Source organism: Carassius auratus, chromosome 31, assembly GCF_003368295.1.
Source record: "Carassius auratus strain Wakin chromosome 31, ASM336829v1, whole genome shotgun sequence".
Classification (NCBI taxonomy): domain Eukaryota; kingdom Metazoa; phylum Chordata; class Actinopteri; order Cypriniformes; family Cyprinidae; genus Carassius; species Carassius auratus.
The window spans coordinates 327,322-345,234 of record NC_039273.1 but is presented as its reverse complement, the minus strand read 5'-3'; the positions used below and the strand labels follow the sequence as shown (position 1 = coordinate 345,234).

The 17,913-nt window shown below is 42.0% G+C and overlaps 1 protein-coding gene across 2 annotated transcripts in view; it reads left to right on the top strand.

Annotated features, from left to right (window-relative positions):
* Positions 1 to 17,913, top strand: part of LOC113050120 (histone deacetylase 4-like) — a 57,130-nt gene that overhangs the window by 25,638 nt on the left and 13,579 nt on the right. Inside the window, exons 1-9 of one of the 2 annotated variants that reach the window (XM_026212812.1) lie at positions 486 to 597; positions 1,853 to 2,088; positions 11,280 to 11,430; positions 11,569 to 11,689; positions 12,338 to 12,456; positions 14,471 to 14,599; positions 14,690 to 14,784; positions 15,763 to 15,873; positions 16,233 to 16,419. In XM_026212812.1, the coding sequence (XP_026068597.1) occupies positions 1,903 to 2,088; positions 11,280 to 11,430; positions 11,569 to 11,689; positions 12,338 to 12,456; positions 14,471 to 14,599; positions 14,690 to 14,784; positions 15,763 to 15,873; positions 16,233 to 16,419 (1,099 nt within the window). In that variant the 5' untranslated portion in view covers positions 486 to 597; positions 1,853 to 1,902. Of the gene's footprint in view, positions 1 to 485; positions 598 to 1,852; positions 2,089 to 11,279; positions 11,431 to 11,568; positions 11,690 to 12,337; positions 12,457 to 14,470; positions 14,600 to 14,689; positions 14,785 to 15,762; positions 15,874 to 16,232; positions 16,420 to 17,913 lie in introns of those variants that run through there. The other variant, XM_026212811.1, reaches the window with a different exon arrangement.

Below are 17,913 nucleotides of genomic sequence, written 5' to 3'. Positions count from 1 at the left end.
GACAATGCAAATTTTTTGTCAAATAAATGCTGTTGTGCCTGTGTACAATGTGTATAATTTGCATTAAGTTTTTATTTATATAAATAAAAAATTCTCTGCTCCACCATGTTTAAAGTTTGTGGCTTTCCAAATGTAAACTCGAGTATCAAAATTATATCAGAGTTTCCCAATTTCCTAACTATAAAACTTGAATTTATTATAACTCAACAGCATTATTTTAGCGGTTGTAGCAGTGAAACATATGCATGACTTCTGGTTCCACACATCAACACGTTATGACAATGTAAAACTCGCTTTGTGTGTGTGTGTGTGTGTGTATGTTTGTGCGTGTGTGTGTGTGTGTGTGTGTGTGCGAGCGTGCGTGTGTGTGTGTGTGTGTGCATGCATGTGCCAGCAGTAGATGAGGATTCCAGATGAGAATAAAGCATGTCAGCGTTGTCTCTGGGACGGCCTTGTGACGTCATCAAAGTCAGAGAGAGTCTGAGCGCTGACAGAGCAGTGTTAGTTAGAGAGCGACTGCAGCGGAGGCAGAGAGGAGCTGCGCCACACACACACACACACACACACACAGACCTGCTCGTGCTGAAAATGCGTGTGGTAAGCTCAACTTCACTCTGCATCTGACGTGAGACCCGATGACTGTCATGAATGTGTTTTTCTCTTTATAGTGTTTTTTACTGTGTGTGTGTGTGTGTGTGTGTGTGTGGAGGTAGAGCTACTAACCGAACCTCTGCTTGGTCTCTATCCACGTGTAATTGAAGATGATTTGTGATTGTGCTGCAGCTTGTTTATCAGTAGTTTTCTGTAATACTGCTCTTCACAAACACAAATGTCTGCTGTGGGCTGTGTGTTGCTGTACGGCTCTTTATCTGAACTTGTACAGCATCTTGGTTATTTGAAAATGAAAGCAAAATTTTAAAGTGCAATGCCGTTACTTTCCTAAGAGTCTCTAAGCTTGAAAAATAACGATCTGTTACAGGACCAGCAGCCAGTGATGATTTAGACGTCTTGTCAAGTCAAGTCACCTTTATTTATATAGCGCTTTAAACAAAATACATTGCGTCAAAGCAACTGAACAACATTCATTAGGAAAACAGTGTCTCAATAATGCAAAGTAATAGTTAAAGGCAGTTCATCATTGAATTCTTGCTGCTGCATTTTGGACTAGCTGTAGTTTGTTTACTAAGCGTGCAGAACAACCACCCAATAAAGCATTACAATAATCTAACCTTGAAGTCATGAATGCATGGATTAACATTTCTGCATTTGACATTGAGAGCATAGGCCATAATTTAGACTTTCTAAGGAAAGATTGCGATCAAGTAGCACACCTAGGTTTCTAACTGATGACGGAGAATTAACAGAGCAACCATCAAGTCTTAGACAGTGTTCTAGGTTATTACAAGCAAAGTTTTTAGGTCCTATAATTAACACCTCTTTTTTTCTGAATTTAGCAGTAAGAAATGACTCGTCATCCAGTTTTTTATATCGACTATGCATTCCAGTAGTTTTTCAAAAGTCTTGTGAGTGTTTTGTGTGTGTGTGTGTGTATGTGTGTATCATATCAGGACACAACTCTGTATAATGACATGGGTATGACACAGGTATTACAAGGAGAGGGTGACTTATGAGCACATAACCCATGTCCCCATTTTTCAAAACGCTTATAAATCATACAGAATGAGTTTTTTTGAGAAAGCTTCAGACAGTTTCCGCTGGTAGTTGCTTTATAAGAAGTTGTAGTCATTTATCATTGGCCGAGTCGCACTGATCTGATGTCAGTCTTGTATCTCTCCTGTTAGAGTCTGTGTCTCTGCGCTCGTCTCAGTGTGTTTTTGTCTTGTTTCTGCAGTGGAGCTGAGTTCTGCTCTGCCTGCAAGGGTTCCTCCGGCTGCAATCCCCATGGAGCTGCGTGTGGAGCAGACGCAGACGCTGGACTCGAGCCGTCGCGAGCAGCAGCTGCAGCACGAGATGATGGCGCTCAAACACAAGCAGCAGGTTCAGCGGCAGATCCTCATCGCAGAGTTCCAGCGGAAACACGAGCAGCTCTCGCGCCAACACGAGGCCCAGTTACAGGAGCACATGAAGGTCAGGACGGTGGTGTTTAAAGCTCAGAGCTGCTAGGAGTGTGTCTGTCTGTCGAGAGTTAACTGATGATCAGACCTGATTCTTCACCTCGGGTTCCACGGCTCACTAAATCGCTAGCCACAGATCCCGGGGCTACTGTATTCTCCAGTTGGCCTCCCAAAATGCATCACTGCCCTGTGCATGAGGTATCTTAAACACAGGGTCCCCACGAGTCCTTAAAAAAAAGGCTTCAATTTAGTTGTATCATATTTTTTTCATAAAGACTCTTAAACTCCTTAAAAAGTGCAAGAAAAATTAATTATAGGATCGAAGTGATGTGGCTTGGTTAACCTTGTAATGCCAGAATAAAGGCTAATAACGGCTGAATAAAACAAAAGAATAATGATAAAGTAATAATGAGGATGATGTGTGAGGTTCGTCCCGTGAGAACAATAGAATCATGAACGGGGCAGTTTCGGGCCAGACACGAGGCTACAGCACACAGGAGAGCTTACAGAGGGTCATACTTTTTTTTGTTAGCCTTTTATTAGCCTTCTCTAAAAACGCACATGACATGGTCTCACAGAATGCAGTTTTAGAGGTATGTCCTCAGATTTGGAATGACGCATGAGTAGACTTGTGGCATTAGTTCTTTGTGTTTCTAAAAATATTTACCACAAGCAACATCATTTTTTTATAAAAAAGTCTTCCTACATTTAAAAGCCCTTGTTGATATCACGTTCAAGAGTTTGTCTACCAATTTATGAGAGGAACACAGCTTTCACTTCTAACCAAACTAACATTACTTGCCAATCAGAAGCTTTTGTTCTTCGCTGATGAATGGAAAAGAAGCCTGGGTCTCGAGCGCAACACATTGAAAAAGATTTCCATCTGGTGTCATACACTTGCATAAAAAAGCTATTTATAAAAGAAGCAGAGCTTTGTAAACAGCTCAGAGGAATCACGTCATATCCATAAGAACGATATGGTCGCCAAAACATATTTACCGGGATTTTTGAAAAGGTCCTGTTCACACATGATCTCTTAACCGTAATTTACCAGTAAACTCTTTCTCTGCATATGTGGTGAGTTTGGTTTGCTTAATTAATGTCCATCTGGGAAAACTCACTTTATTTGTAACGTAAATCATTTAAACCTATGCCAACATGGGAGAATACATCAACACATTTCTAATATGCATCGTGATTTCAAAATAAGAGTTTCTGACTTTGGATTTAAATGTCGTTGAATCACACGAAGCATCACCAGGCTGTTATTATAACAAATACATCTGAAGGTGTTTTTCAATAAAACCATATACTTGGTTTTGATACTTTATTTGAGGCCAATTATTATTGCCTCATCGTTACTTTATATATAAATAGTCATATTAAAGTCTGTTTTTTCACTTAGTTCTAGTTATTACAAAAAAAAAAATCAGATTACTCGCTTGTCAAGATAAATGTTAGTAGCTAATTGTGTATAGGTATAGTATTATGTGAAGCATTTATATAGTCTGTATTTTCAGAGTGTATGATACAGCTTTCATTCTTCAGGTCAATCATATATTCATGAAAAAGAGAATCCATTTGAATAAGGAAAGAATAACTTTGCCATTGTATCCTTTCAAATGTTAAAGTTGCTGCAGTCATCGCATTCTTTGCATGTGCCGCACTTAATTTGTACCATTCATTTATTTATTAGAATTTGAAAGATAATAATATTCTATATTCATTTCCTAGTATTTAATTTACTGTTATTTCTTTTGAACAAATCTATTTCAGAAGTTTAATGTTTTAGATTGTAGGTCATCTTGCATTAGACAAAGCTAATCTGCAAAACTTGACATCAAAAGCATCCTAAATGTTACGTGTGTTAGCACCATGTTGTAGTGAGAAACCTTTCTTTGTTTTGCAGTTTCAAACATCCCACAATAATCTGTGTGAGCCTGTCAAGGGCTAATGGCAATGGCAGATACGTTACTAATTAGTTTCAAGGAAAATCTATGTAAATATAAATCCCGTGGCAAAACAGAGAAACAAATCGAGACATAATTAGCGTAGCTACTGTTCCAACCAATTAAAATTAATTAGTTTAACCCAAGCTAAAGAATAAGAATGTGCATTTGATCAGTTACAACTGCAGGCACAATTTAAGGGATGCATTATTCGAATGCTTGGCGAAAGATATGTGTTTTTAATCTAGATTTAAACAGAGAGAGTGTGTCTGAACCCCGAACATTATCAGGAAGGCTGTTCCAGAGTTTGGGAGCCAAATGTGAGAAAGCTCTACCTCCTTTAGAGGACTTCGCTATCCTAGGAACGACCAAAAGTCCAGCGTTTTGTGACCTTAGGGAGCGTGATGGGTTGTAGCGTGGTAGAAGGCTAGTTAGGTACGCTGGAGCTAAACCATTTAGGGCCTTATAGGTAAGTAATGATAATCTGTAACTGATACGGAACTTAATAGGTAGCCATTTCAGAGACTGTAAAATTGGGGTAATATGATCATATTTTCTTGACCTGGTAAGGACTCTAGCTGCTGTATTATGGACGACCTGTAACTTGTTTATTGAAGAAGCAGGACAACCACCTAGAAGTGCATTACAATAGTCCAGTCTAGAGGTCATGAATGCATGAACTAGCTCTTCTGCATCAGAAACAGATGCTGTTTTTGTAACATGGGAAATACTGTTTTCAGTTGCTGTCTAATATTACACCCAGATTTTTGACGGTACAGGCCAGACTGTAGAGAAGCAGGTCATTTGTAATTTTAACAAGTGCAGTTTCTGTGCTATGGTGGGGCCTAAAACCTGACTGAAATTCTTCATACAGATCATTTTTATGTAGGAAGGTGCTCAATTGAGCAGACACAACTTTTTCTAAAATTGTAGACATAAAAGATTTGAATTAGGCCTATAATTTGCCAGTACACTAGGATCTAGTTTTGGTTTCTTAATAAGAGGCTTGATAACCGCCAGCTTGAATGGTTTTGGGACGTGTCCTAAAGTTAACGACGAGTTAATGATATTGAGAAGCGGTTCTTCGGCTACAGGTAACAACTCTTTCAGTAATTTAGTGGGTACAGGATCTAATAAACATGTTGTTGGTTTATATACAGTGATAAGTTTATTTATCTCTTCCTGTCCTATGGTTGTAAAGCACTGCAGTTTATCTTTGGGTACAATGGATGAAACTGAAGTGTTAGACGCTGTAGAATCTACATTCGCTATTGTATTTCTAATGTTATCTATTTTATCAGTGAAGAAATTCATAAAGTCATTACTATTTAACGTTGGTGGAATATTTGAATCAGGTGGCGTCTGGTAATTTGTTAACTTAGCCACTGTGCTAAATAAAAACCTTGGATTGTTTTGGTTATTTTCTATGAGTTTGTGTATATGCTCTGCCCTAGCAGTTTTTAGAGCCTGTCTATAGCTGGACATACTGTTTTTCCATGCAATTCTAAAAACTTCCCAGTTAGTTTTTCTCCATTTGCGTTCAAGACTACGAGTTACTGTCTTGAGAGAGTGAGTATTACTGTTATACCATGGTACAGTACGTTTTTCTCTAACCTTTTTCAATTTGATGGGGGCAACAGTAGGGGTGCTCCGATCAAGATCGGCCGATCGTTATGCGCATCTCGTCAGTAAAGCCGGTTCTCTAATCAGTGGTTAATTCCATCAGGTGCGTGATTTCACATAGAGCAGCTGTTACTACACAGAGTCATTGTTAACTGAGAAGATGCGCCAATAAACGCTGAAAATGAAGTGGATTTGCGCATCTTCTCTATTAACAACGGGTCTGTGTAGTAACAGCTGCTTTATGTGAAATCACGCACCTGATGGAATTAACCGCTGATTAGAGAACCGGCTTTACTGACGAGATGCGCATAACGATCGGCCGATCGTGATCGGAGCACCCCTAGGCAACAGCTTCTAATGTATTAGAGAAAAAACATCATCACTTTGAGATACAATATCTATAGCAGTAAGATCGGTTCCATGCGATATAATTAAATCTAGTGTATGATTAAAACGATGAGTGGGCCCGGTGACATTTTGCTTGACTCCAAAGGAGTTTATTAGGTCAGTAAACGCAAATCCTAATGTATCATTTGCATTATCAACTTGAACATTAAAATCTCCCATGATTAGCGCCTTATCAACTGTAACTAGAAGGCCTGAGAGGAAATCTGCAAATTCTTTTAGGAATTCTGTATACGGCCCTGGTGGTCTATACACAGTAGCCAGAGCAAGAGATACATTAGATTTCTTTTGCATGTCTGACAGAGTAACATTTAGCAGAAGTATTTCAAAAGAGTTAAACCTGTATCCTGTTTTCTGGGTAACATTGAGAATATCACTATATATTGTTGACCAGTCTGACGGGGCTCATGCTTATAACAGTAGTTTGGTGGAGTAGACTCATTTAGACCAAAATAATCATTTGGTTTTAGCCAGGTTTCAGTCAAGCAGAGTAAATCAAAACTATTATCTGTGATCATTTCATTTACAATAACTGCTTTGGGTGTGAGTGATCTAATGTTTAATCACGAAAATATTTTTTTATAGGTCCTACATTATATGTATATTTTGACATCACTATTCGGGGAACAGACACAGTCTTAATAAATTGTACAGCGCAAGTACTTCTATAATTTTAGCGTGTAGAACAAAACTCATCATAATGGTTATTTGAGAATTGTCTTACTAGTCACATGGAGCGAAGTGTCCTGGAGATGTTGTCAGAGAGAAGCTCCGCTCCAATTCTGCTGGGGTGTAATCCATCAGCGCGAAACAGCCTAGGACGCTCCCAGAAAATATTCCAGTTATTAACAAATAGCAGTTTCTGTTCTTTACACCATGACAACAACCATTCATTTAAAGCAACAAGTCTACTGAACCTTTCGTGTCCTCGTCGATACGTGGGCAGTGGTCCTGACACGACGATCGTCGGCGCGGGCGTCATGCTGCGACCCGTCTCGATCAGGAGTAGACGTGGTGGGAACTGTTAGCAGCGCGCTGTATGCTTACCCTGGACTTGTGAGCGTCAACCCGGGATGATTCCTGCGCGGCTCTCCGCTCTCTCAGCTGCGCCTGCCTCACCTCCAGGTCACGAATCTGCTTCTCCACAGCCTCCAACGTGTCCTCACCTGCACTCAAATGTAGTCATACATCTGCCATTAAAGCAAGTAACAGTGACTAAAGCAATGGTAATGTGCGTGAATAGAGTATTAGCAATGCAAGCGGGATTAGCAGCTACCACGCTGGCGATGCTAACGGGCTATAAGCTAAATAGCAGATTCGGGAAATCTAAATAAAACTAGTGATAACAAGGCACTCTGATTGTTTTTGTTGTAGAATACGATAGAGGATATTTCACACATTATTGAAATGAAAATTATGGTGTATAATAAAGATTTTTGAGATTAAAAATAGTTGATGAAAAATAACGTGACGGAGCTCAAACTCAAGACACACAGCAGCAACAAAACTAATTTCAGGAGCTTTTAATCCAGGGACAAAAAACAGGAATCATGCTATTTCTTAAATGTGATAATTCAGCTTTAATGGCTATGATATAATTAAAAGAGAGCAAGGCATGTTTCAAAATAAAAACGCAGTTAGTAATCACCAAACATGTAAATGTAAACTGACAAAAAAATCTCAATAAATAAATAATCATCAGGAATAAATACAAATTATCTGGGGTAGGGGGGCCTACTGTAATGTTGTAGTCAAGTCACCTTTATTTATATAGCTCTTTAAACAAAATACATTGCGTCAAAGCACTGAACAACATTAATTAGGAAAACAGTGTGTCAATAATGCAAAATGATAGTTAAAGGCAGTTCATCATTGAATTCAGTGATGTCATCTCTGTTCAGTTTAAATAGTGTCTGTGCATTTATTTGCAATCAAGTCAATGATATCGCTGTAGATGAAGTGACCCCAACTAAGCAAGCCAGAGGCGACAGCGGCAAGGAACCGAAACTCCATCGGTGACAGAATGGAGAAAAAAACCTTGGGAGAAACCAGGCTCAGTTGGGGTCAGTTCTCCTCTGACCAGACGAAACCAGTAGTTCAATTCCAGACTGCAGCAAAGTCAGATTGTGCAGAAGAATCATCTGTTTCCTGTGGTCTTGTCCTGGTGCTCCTCTGAGACCTCAATTTGTTGAACCTCAATTCAATTGTTAGCCTTAACTTGGTTTGGACGTTTTTTGTATTTTCTAGTTCGGGGAACAGACACAGTCTCTATAGTGTGATATCTAGGTGAAAGAGTCTCTATGTGCTGAGAATTAACTGACCTCTGTGACGGGAGGCAGCTAGCAGACGGTCGGTTTAGCCAGTCTGTCTGCTTCCTGACCTGGGCCCCAGTTAGTCAAGTATAAACACTAAGACTATTTGCGATATTTCTAGACAGAAGAGTGGCGCCACCCCAGGAGGGATGAAGACCATCTCTTTTAAACAGGTCAGGTCTGCCCCAAAAGCTCGTCCAATTGTCTATGAAACCCATGTTATTCTGTGGGCACCACTTAGACATCCAGCCATTGAGTGATGACAATCTGCTATGCATCTCATCACCACGGTAAGCAGGGAGGGGACCAGAGCATATTACAGTGTCTGACATCGTGCTTGCAAGTTCACACACCTCTTTAAAGTTATTTTTAGTGATCTCCGACTGGCGAAGTCGAACATCATTAGCGCCGGCATGAATAACAATCTTACTGTATTTACGTTTAGCATTAGCCAGCACTTTTAAATTTGCCAAGATGTCAGGTGCTCTGGCTCCCGGTAAACATTTGACTATGGTGGCTGGTGTCTCTATATTCACGTTCCGTACAATAGAATCACCAATAACTAGAGCACTTTCATCAGGTTTCTCAGTGGGTGCATCACTGAGTGGGGAGAACCTGTTTAATGTTTTGATTTCAGAATGAGCTTTTATGAGCTTTATTGCCTTTATTGCCAGGTATGTTTACACATACGAGGAATTTGTTTTCGTGACAGAAGCTCCGCAGTACAACAGAATGACAGCGACAGAACATAAAACACATAATAAAAGAATAAAAAATACAAATAAGTAGATAGTGAATGACAATATACAAATGACAATTGTAGGCAGGTATATTACAAAATGAAGTTATGTATGTACATATATATTGTGTGCAAAATTTAAGTGTATACTAAGTATGTGTGTTAGATAAATAAAGTGTGTGTGTATATAAATATAAAGTGTAGTGTGTTCGCCGTTATTATCAGCTGTTCATAAGATGGATTGCCTGAGGGAAGAAACTGGTCCTGTGTCTGGTCGTTCTAGTGCTCAGTGCTCTGTAGCGTCGACCAGATGGACACAGTTCAAAGAGGGAGTGTGCTGGATGTGAGGGGTCCAGAGTGATTTTGACAGCCCTTTTTCTCACTCTGGATAAGTACAGTTCTTGAATAGAAGGGAGGGTTGTACCGATGATTCGTTCAGCAGTCCGGACTACCCTCTGTAGTCTTCTGAGGTCAGATTTAGAAGCTGAGCTGAACCAGACAGTTACTGAAGTGCAGAGGATGGATTCAATGATGGTGGAGTAGAACTGTTTCAGCAGCTCCTGTGGCAAGTTAAACTTCCTCAGCTGGCGGAGAAAGTACAACCTCTGCTGGGCCTTTTTCACAATGGAGTCAATGTGAATGTCCCACTTCAGGTCCTGAGAGATGGTGGTTCCCAGGAACCTGAATGACTCCACTGCAGTCACAGTGCTGTTCATGATGGTGAGTGGGGGGAGGGCAGGGGGGTTTCTCCTGAAGTCCACGATCATCTCCACTGTTTTGAGCGTGTTAAGCTCCAGGTTGTTGAGAGTGCACCAGACAGCCAGCTCTTTTACCTCCTGTCTGTAAGCAGACTCGTCACCGTCCTGAATGAGGCCGATGAGTGTGGTGTCATCTGCAAACTTCAGGAGCTTGACAGAGGGGTCCTTAGACGTGCAATCGTTGGTGTACAGGGAGAAGAGCAGTGGGGAGAGGACGCAGCCCTGGGGGATGCCAGTGTTGGTTATACGGGTGCTTGATGTGTATTTTCCCAGCCTCACTATCTGCTGCCTGTCTGTCAGGAAGCTGTTGATCCACTGACAGATGGAGGTGGGCACGGAGAGCTGATTTAGTTTGGGCAGGAGGAGGTTTGGGATGATCGTGTTGAAGGCCGAGCTGAAGTCCACAAACAGGATCCTCACATAAGTCCCCGGTCTGTCTAGGTGTTGCAGAACATAATGGAGTCCAATGTTTACTGCATCGTCCACAGACCTGTTTGCTCTGTAGGCAAACTGAAGAGGATCCAGCAAGGGCCCAGTGATGTCCTTCAGGTGGGCCAGCACCAGTTTCTCAAATGACTTCATGACTACAGACGTTAGAGCCACAGGCCTGTAGTCATTTAGTCCTGTAATTTTGGGTTTCTTAGGGATGGGGATGTTTAATGTTTAATGTTTAATGTTTTGATCGGAACAGAAGAGTGGTGTTTTGACCCACGACTACGCTGCCTCACCGTCACCCAGTTGCCCTACTGCAGGGGCTCTGCTGGAACCGGACAATGTACAGGAATCCCTGAGCTAGACGCATCCAAAGCCGTATCTAGAGCCCTAACATTCTTACTGTCCTCAATTAAAGTTTGGATGCATGTTTCTAATTCTGAAATCTTCTCTGTCAGCCTAACTGTTTCCCTGCATTTATCACATGTGAATCCCTCATCAGCGACAGAGATAGATAAACTGTACATGTGGCAAGAGGTGCAAATAACGATAGCAGGAGAAGCCATTACTCACCGTGCTTGATGAAATATTCTTACTGCGGTTGTTTGATGAACTTGTGAAAAACTGCAGCGTGAGAGAGGAGAGGAGAGGAGAGGAGAAAAGAAAACGCTAATGACAAGCTAATGAGTGCTAACACTTTGCAGGTGTACTGCACTCACGGAAGAGTGAACGATCAAAGTTAATCTGATAAGATTGATCGATAATATCAGAAATATGGTGTGAATTAAGTTATATTTTACAACTTAAAAAAACAAACAAACAGACAGTGATAGTAAGAAAGATTATAGAGAACAGCTACACGGAGCTACGATTAGCTACAGAAGGCCAACAGGAAGTAGAGAAAACACTGTCCGACAGTGACACCAACAGGTTCTCCAACCAGCTGTTATCCAGCTGTTATCTTGTGTGTGTGTTTCTCTCCCCAGCATCAGCAGGAGCTTCTGGCCCTCAGGCATCAGCAGGAGCTGCTGGAGCAACAGAGGAAGATGGAGCAGCACCGTCTGGAGCAAGAGATGGAGAAACAGCAGCGAGAGCAGAAGCTACAGCTCCTCAAGAACAAAGAACGTGGCCAGGAGAGTGAGTTCACTATGAGTTTTTCACAGTGTTACTTCTAAGTAAAAGAATACTTTTGATGCCAGAAATGTTAACAAAGCTGTGATCAGGAACTTCAGCTGAATGTCTCTCTTTGGTAAATCCTGTGTCTGCTGTGAACAGGTGCAGTGGCCAGTACTGAGGTCAAGATGCGTCTGCAGGAGTTTGTTCTGAATAAAAAGAAAGCGCTCGCTCAGCGCAGTCTCAACCACTGCATCTCCAACAGCCCACGCTACTGGAGCGGGTAAGACACAACACACTCAGGGACACTTCTGATATAAGGACATTTAGTGTTAGTTATTTAAGCTCAAACCGATGACAACATCATTCAGAGTCAAGTCAAGTCACCTTTATTTATATAGCGCTTTAAACAAAATACATTGCGTCAAACATCTGAACAACATTCATTAGGAAAACAGTGTCTCAATAATGCAAAGTAATAGTTAAAGGCAGTTCATCGTTGAATTCAGTGATGTCATCTCTGTTCAGTTAGTGTCTGTCAGAGTGACAAAGAGTTAACCAGACCTGTGTTTCTGCTCTAACCACAGACGGGGATCCAGCAACACTTGTGGTGTCTAAGTATAACAACACTTTTCAGCTTGAAATCTTTTCTCTCATGGCCTTTTTGGCTTCAGTGTGTCAGGCAGCTGAGAACTGATGGGGTAAATGGAGGCAAAATGAGATTCGAACCTGCAGCCCATGTGTCAGGATGGGTTGTGTAACCCTAAGCCGCCTCAGTGTAGTGCACAATTATAATGATTCATGCTGCTGATCTTCATTCTGATATTAAAGCTGCAGAGACTCTGACCCGTATCAGTTCATCATGTTTTTCCCATCACTCGTGTTTTGATTACTGCTTTTATATTTTCTCAGTCTGTCTTTTTCTGTGCAGGAAAACTCAGCACAGTTCTTTGGATCAGAGTTCCCCTCCTCAGACCAGCGTTAGTTCCTATAACCATCCTATCATGGGCGTCTACGACTCCAAAGATGACTTTCCACTGCGCAAAACAGGTGCTTGACTTCACATGTTATCATCAGTCCTTCTGCAAATTGACAGAAATAGTGGCTCTTCAGAAGAATCCAGCACTGCTTGCACCGTATAATTATTAACTCAGTGGTAAAGCCGGTGTGATGCTGTTGACTCGGGCCCGCCGCTGGACACAAGCCACAGTTTACTCTGGACTGCATTAGTGCGTCCCAGCATGCCGCCATGAGTTTAGCAAAAAGTGTGTGTGTGTGTGTGTGTGTGTTACTGTGTGTGACTGTGTGTGTGTGAGTGGGCATGTTTTTGTGACATATCAGGACTTTGTGACAACTTTGTATAATGACCAGTGTTGGGAACGTTACTTTAAAAAAGTAATTAGTTATAGTTACTCACCACTTGTTCCAAAAAGTAACTGAGTTAGTAACTGAATTACTCTATAATAAAAGTAACTCGTTACCAGGGAAAGTAACTTTTTACGTTACTGTAAAAAAAAGAAAGAAAAGAAAAAAAAAAGTTGCTACATGTCAGAGAATTTGTACTTCTTTTTTTTTTTGCAGTTTTCACAAGTCAGTTGAAATGAGTAGAACAGACAGGTACATAACGTTCTATATTTATTGCACGTCAACAGACAGCAAGAGTTTTATCCTGCACTTCAAGTATTATCTTTGTAAGAAAAGTGTTTTTGGCCACTAGCTTTGTAGGTGCGTGTCACACATTACATGTACACATTACATGCACGTTCTTGCCTTTGACCACAATGAATTTGAAGTAGTGCTTATATCTTCACCTTGAAAATGCCAACTTTTCATCGGATTGCTCCTGACTCGCCATCTCTGCTGCGAATCTCTGTGTAGCTGTTGCGTGTGTGTGTGTGTTTGGCGCCGCTAGTGCTGACGCGTGTGCCGGCATGTGTGTAAAAACACTGGCTCTGATTGGCTACCATGAAACACATGACTCTGCCTTAGCCAATCACAACCGCTTACCTCGTCATCAACCCACCTGCTCACTCGCTGTGTGAGCCTGGGGTGCGTTGCGTTAGGATTGCATAGTTTATTAAATCAATGCATAGTAACGCACCGCATTTAACGTTCAGTAACGTTAACGGCATTGTAACGACGGGAAAAGTAATTCGTTAGACTACCACGTTACTGAAAAAAATAACGTCGTTACCTAACGCCGTTCTTTTAAACGCCGTTATTCCAAACACTGATAATGTCATGGGTATGACACAGGTATTACAAGGAGAGGGTGACTTATGAGGACATAACCCATGTCCCCATTTTTCAAAACACTTATAAATCATACAGAATGAGTTTTTTTGAGAAAGTAAAAATGCACAAAGTTTCCTGTGAGGGTTAGGGTTAGGTGTAGGGTTGGTGAAGGGACATAGAATATACAGTTTGTACAGTATAAAAACCATTACACCTATGGGATGAACACACTTTACACAAAAACAAACATGTGTGTGTGTGTGTGTGTGTGTGTGTGTGTGTGTGTGTGTGACTGGATCAACATGAGATGAAACCGTCCTGTAGGTGAAAGTGATCGATGTCTCATCCCAGGGATCTCCTATAACCCAATTCATTTTCTGCGTTTTTCCCGTCTAGTGATGATTTTGTGGAATTTGCTTATGTTAATGGAAAGCCATTTGTTACGAGCCTCCTATATTTCACAGAGCCACAAGCATCATTTCCAGTAATAACTGAATGAATAGAGAGCGGGAAAACAGCCAAATGAATCTACCTTTTATTGTAATGCTGAGATTCTGACTTGAGATGCAAAACGGAGGTAAATCTACTGCAGAATGGAGAGCTATCGTTGCTTTGCTCTTGTGAAGCTGGTTTCCAGTAATGGACTTGTGTTTGTTCTGTGGTGAGTCCTACAGAATCTCCCGCTAGTAACTCTAGTATTACTAGCATCTCCACTCATGGAGCAGCTGGACAAACCTCATTCTTAAATGAAGTATGCACTCTATACACAGTTTCTACATAAAGTGATACAGCACGTGAAAGCTTGCTGTCGTTGTGTCTGTCATTGCAGCGTCTGAACCAAACCTGAAGCTGCGTTCGCGTCTGAAGCAGAAGGTGTCGGAGCGGAGGAGCAGCCCGTTACTGCGCCGCAAAGACAGTCCCATCAGCACGCTCAAGAAACGCTCTCTGGACATGGCAGGTGATGCAGCAGACGCACTCGTGTTTGCTGGCATGGACACGTCACTGTTTTCACACAGACAAACTCTGTCTTTTCTTCTGACGTCCGTAGATTCGGCGTGTAGCAGCGCTCCTGGTTCAGGATCCAGTTCCCCAAACAACAGCTCACACGGAAACCTGTGCGAGAACAACACCAGTGTGACTGAGGTAGTTTGGTTTTGGTGTGTGTGTGTGTGTGTGTGTGTGTGTGTGTGTGTGTGTATGTGTGTATAATGACATGGGTATGACACAGGTATTACAAGGAGAGGGTGACTTATGAGGACATAACCCATGTCCCCATTTTTCAAAACACTTATAAATCATACAGAATGAGTTTTTTTGAGAAAGTAAAAATGCACAAAGTTTCCTGTGAGGGTTAGGGTTAGGTGTAGGGTTGGTGAAGGGACATAGAATATACAGTTTCTACAGAATAAAAACCATTACACCTATGGGATGAACACACTTTACACAAAAACAAACGTGTGTGTGTGAGAGAGAGTGAGAGTGAGTGTGTGTGTGTGTGTGAGTGAGTGTGTGTGTGTGTGAGAGAGAGAGAGAGAGAGAGTGTGTGTGCGTGTGTGGGAGTGTGTGTGTGTGTGTGTGTGTGTGTGGGAGTGATACTAGAGGTCTGCTAACCGACTCGAGCCTGATGTTTCCTGAACTTCTCTCAGGTTTAGGGTTTGTATTGAAAGTAATACTCGGGTATGGCCCGGGTTCAGACTTCAGTTAAAAGCCTTGCAGACCTCTAACACACACGTCTACACACACACACACACAATTCCTCTTTCTCTACATTTCATCTCTAGCTTGTTTCCTAGTCTAGCTCTCTTATAAACCTAGCATCCTTCACTATGAATACTGTTAGCTCTGTGGTAAACTGCTTATATTCGTCTATTTTAAGTCACTTTTATAAAAGCATCTGCTAAAAGAGAACTACTGTACAGAACTACCAAATATTGCCACAAGTGTGATTGCATCATATATTAATAGTGTTACAGTCTTCTAGTTGTCTACGTCTTGTATTCATTTACACATAAACTGACAGTCACCACTGATAAGCGACTACTAAATAAGTTGCTTTGCAATGATTTGTATCGTAAAAATCGCTTTACAAATAAACATGAATTGAATGTGAATGTGGTCCAGTCGTCTCACAGGCCGGCGGGTCAGGACGGGGGGGTCAGTCAGCTGTCTCTCTACACGTCTCCTTCATTACCCAACATCACCCTGGGTCTGCCGGCCACCGGCACCAACAACGTGAGTGTTCAGATCTCACCGAGCTTGTGCTCTTACAACAGTTTTGACAAGGGGTTAAATAAATGCTCTTAATTCAAGACAGATTTTCTGAAATTGTCTGTTTTAGTTAGTTTTGTTTTTTAATTAAATTTGTTTTTAAAGGATGTTGAGATATTTATACTGAAAAATAAACCTAGTAATTAGACTGTGACACTGTACCATTCACAGTTAATACCGAACTGATCTTAATCGAACTGTATTTGACACAGTTAGAGGCTCTGGACTGTTTGATTGTGTTAAGTCAGCACTCATCTTACTGCTGCTTTGTCATGTGATGCTTTGGAAAAGGCTCAGTTTTTTGTTGTTGTTTCTTCAATCAGGTGACATCTACCCAGCCGGACAGTGAATGTTTGTCTGTGACCGGTTTACCCATAAGCTCTCCGTTCCTGGTCACCTCTCACCTGCCATCATTTCTTGGCAATTCGGACACTGCAAACTCCCACAATGCATTACTGCAGCACATGGTCCTTCTGGAGCAATCAGCCCCACCGAGTCCTTTGGCCACAGGTGAGTAGAGCTTGGGGTTCTTTGAGATTCTGTCCTGGTTTAGTAACCGTGAGCAGGCCATTACAAATATTTGTTATTTGGCTAATAGCTACTGATCAGATTGCGGAGCGTTTCCCATGGCCGGTGTCAAAGCATTACAAAAACCTTGAAATGTGTGAACAATCCTCTGTCCATAACAGCGCAGAGGTGCGGTGAGTCAGGGGTCCCTCGGTTAGTTCGATCAGTGTTGGAGTGTTCATGAGGAGTGTGTTCATGAGGAGTGTGTGTGTTGCAGGAGTGTTCATGAGGAGTGAGTTCATGAGATGTGTGTGTTGCAGGAGTGTTCATGTGGAGTGTGTTCATGAGGAGTGTGTTCATGAGGAGTGTGTGTGTTGCAGGAGTGTTCATGAGGAGTGTGTTCATGAGGAGTGTGTGTGTTGCAGGAGTGTTCATGAGGAGTGTGTTCATTAGGAGTGTGTGTGTTGCAGGAGTGTTCATGAGGAGTGAGTTCATGAGGAGTGTGTTCATGAGGAGTGTGTGTTGCAGGAATGTCCATGAGGAGTGAGTTCATGAGGAGTGTGTTCATTGCAGGAGTGTTCATGAGGAGTGTGTGTGCTGCAGGAGTGTTCATGAGGAGTGTGTGTGTGTTGCAGGAGTGTTCATGAGGAGTGTGTGTGCTGCAGGAGTGTTCATGAGGAGTGTGTTCATGAGGAGTGTGTGTGTTGCAGGAGTGTTCATGAGGAGTGAGTTCATGAGGTGTGTGTTGCAGGAGTGTTCATGTGGAGTGTGTTCATGAGGAGTGTGTGTGTTGCAGGAGTGTCCATGAGGAGTGAGTTCATGAGGAGTGTGTTCGTTGCAGGAGTGTTCATGAGGAGTGTGTGTGTTGCAGGAGTGTTCATGAGGAGTGTGTTCATGAGGAGTGTGTGTGTTGCAGGAGTGTTCATGAGGAGTGAGTTCATGAGATGTGTGTGTTGCAGGAGTGTTCATGTGGAGTGTGTTCATGAGGAGTGTGTTCATGAGGAGTGTGTGTGTTGCTGGAGTGTTCATGAGGAGTGTGTTCATGCGGAGTGTGTGTGTTGCAGGAGTGTTCATGAGGAGTGTGTTCATGAGGAGTGTGTTCATGAGGAGTGTGTGTGTTGCAGGAGTGTTCATGAGGAGTGTGTTCATGAGGAGTGTGTGTGTTGCAGGAGTATTCATGAGGAGTGTGTTCATGAGGACTGTGTGTTGCAGGAGTGTTCATGAGGAGTGTGTTCATGAGGTGTGTGTTGCAGGAGTGTGCTATGAGGAGTGTGTGTGTTGCAGGAGTGTTCATGAGGATTGTGTTCATGAGGAGTGTGTTCATGAGGAGTGTGTGTGTTGCAGGAGTGTTCATGAGGAGTGTGTGTGTTGTAGGAGTGTTCATGAGGAGTGTGTTCATGAGGAGTATGTTCATGAGGAGTGTGTTCATGAGGAGTATGTTCATGAGGAGTGTTCATAAGGAGTGTGTGTGCTGCAGGAGTGTTCATGAGGAGTGTG